General features: G+C 36.7%; 1 protein-coding gene across 1 annotated transcript in view; it reads left to right on the forward strand.

Annotated features, from left to right (window-relative positions):
- Positions 1-1578, forward strand: part of LOC122063023 (glucose-induced degradation protein 4 homolog) — a 22803-nt gene that overhangs the window by 4727 nt on the left and 16498 nt on the right. Inside the window, exon 3 of the mRNA XM_042626676.1 lies at positions 672-815. Within this exon, the coding sequence (XP_042482610.1) occupies positions 672-815 (144 nt within the window). The remainder of the gene's footprint in view (positions 1-671; positions 816-1578) is intronic.

A 1578-nucleotide genomic window follows, 5' to 3' on the forward strand; every position in this document is an offset into this window, starting at 1 on the left:
GGGGGGGGGTTCATGGTATGTAAAGGTGAGTTTTAGGGCTGAACTAGAAGAGTGGTATGTAGGTTAACAAAACATTAGAACATGGGATAAATTTTTATTAAAGTCTCCTTTTTGTATTGACCCAAATCTTTGTTAAAAATTCTTCCATTTCATTCATTCCTTAGAGCCCTCACCCAACAAATAGCATACAGGAGCAGTTGTTGTACTACCGTAGCTTTTGGGGGGGAAATTACTCTTAGGCCACTTTGATCCAGGAAGAAGGGTGGGATGCCAAACAAATCCAAATAGGAGACTCAGAAAGCAACTTGATTCAGGCAACGGTCCGAGAAGGTAAGAACCCAATCGGTCTGCTTAATGAGCCCAACTGATCTGTTTCATTATGAAAAGAGGACTGCTTCTGCTGTTAATATGCTCCTGTAAACAAACTTATATCACAGGACTAGGAAAATGCCGAGCCAGGCAGCAATACTTTGATAACATTGACATCTTGATATTTGAAAGCAACATATAATATAAATGGGGAATGATAGAAGTGTCATCGTATTTGTACCACATCCATACGACCACATTTTATATAGTGTTGTTATTAAATTAGTTGAGAAGTGATCTGACTTCAATTATATCAAGTTTAGACTTTTTAATCTTTCACCACAAAAAGTTTGGTTTTTCAGGCTTTTGCTGGAACCCAAAATGTTTCAAGCATTCAAAAGGATGAAGCCTGGAGGGTTAATGTGCGGATACAAGGTTGTGACCTTGATCATGGTTATCTATGTGGCACAATGGAAGCCCTTAATGTTCCTTTGGCTGACACACCTGTAAGAACTCTTTCTCCATCAAGAATGCATTACTCAGTTGCTTTTGGGTTTATTATTTCCATTTCTATGTATTTCATTTTAGGTTACAATCTACTTATCTTTGTTCTGTTTGTGGGAAAAATGCACCTGTGGTAATTAATGGCATATTTTCCAAATGATATACTGGCATATTTTCTGAAACACTGTTTGAAACTTGGCTGTTGATTAATCATGTTAGTTGACGCAATATCCATGCAGTCCAAAATCTGATACATTATACATGTGTATCTTGTTCCTTTACTTCCTTCTACCTTTTATTTATTTATTTATTGTTATAAAGGTAGTTGCTTTCACAAATTTTATTTTTGATGATTACCCACATATGTGTCATTATTTTTTCGCATGTTGCATTGTTTCATTCCATTAAGGAAGTTCTACTTGTTTATAGAAGTCAGGTTGTTAGTAGTGGGATTTCTTTAATAATCACAAACAGCTAGGTCATCATTGCCATCACTTTCACTTTCCCGACCATATTATTTTCCTTCTGGAATGCAATTCTCTACTGCCCAACCCCAAAAAATTGCATTGTCATTCTCATTTCTATCCTCTTCTCTTCTAGCCAATTCTGATCATGTTTTGATTTGCAGTTCTCTCATAAATTACCGTTATGTGGGATGATTTGCATATAACCTTCCCATAGTACTCAGATGAAATCATTTTGTAGCAAACTTTTCCAGTCTTGACAATTTTATCTTTTTGTTGGTTCGGGGGGGGGGGGGGGGGG

Source organism: Macadamia integrifolia, unplaced genomic scaffold, assembly GCF_013358625.1.
Source record: "Macadamia integrifolia cultivar HAES 741 unplaced genomic scaffold, SCU_Mint_v3 scaffold1183, whole genome shotgun sequence".
Taxonomy (NCBI): domain Eukaryota; kingdom Viridiplantae; phylum Streptophyta; class Magnoliopsida; order Proteales; family Proteaceae; genus Macadamia; species Macadamia integrifolia.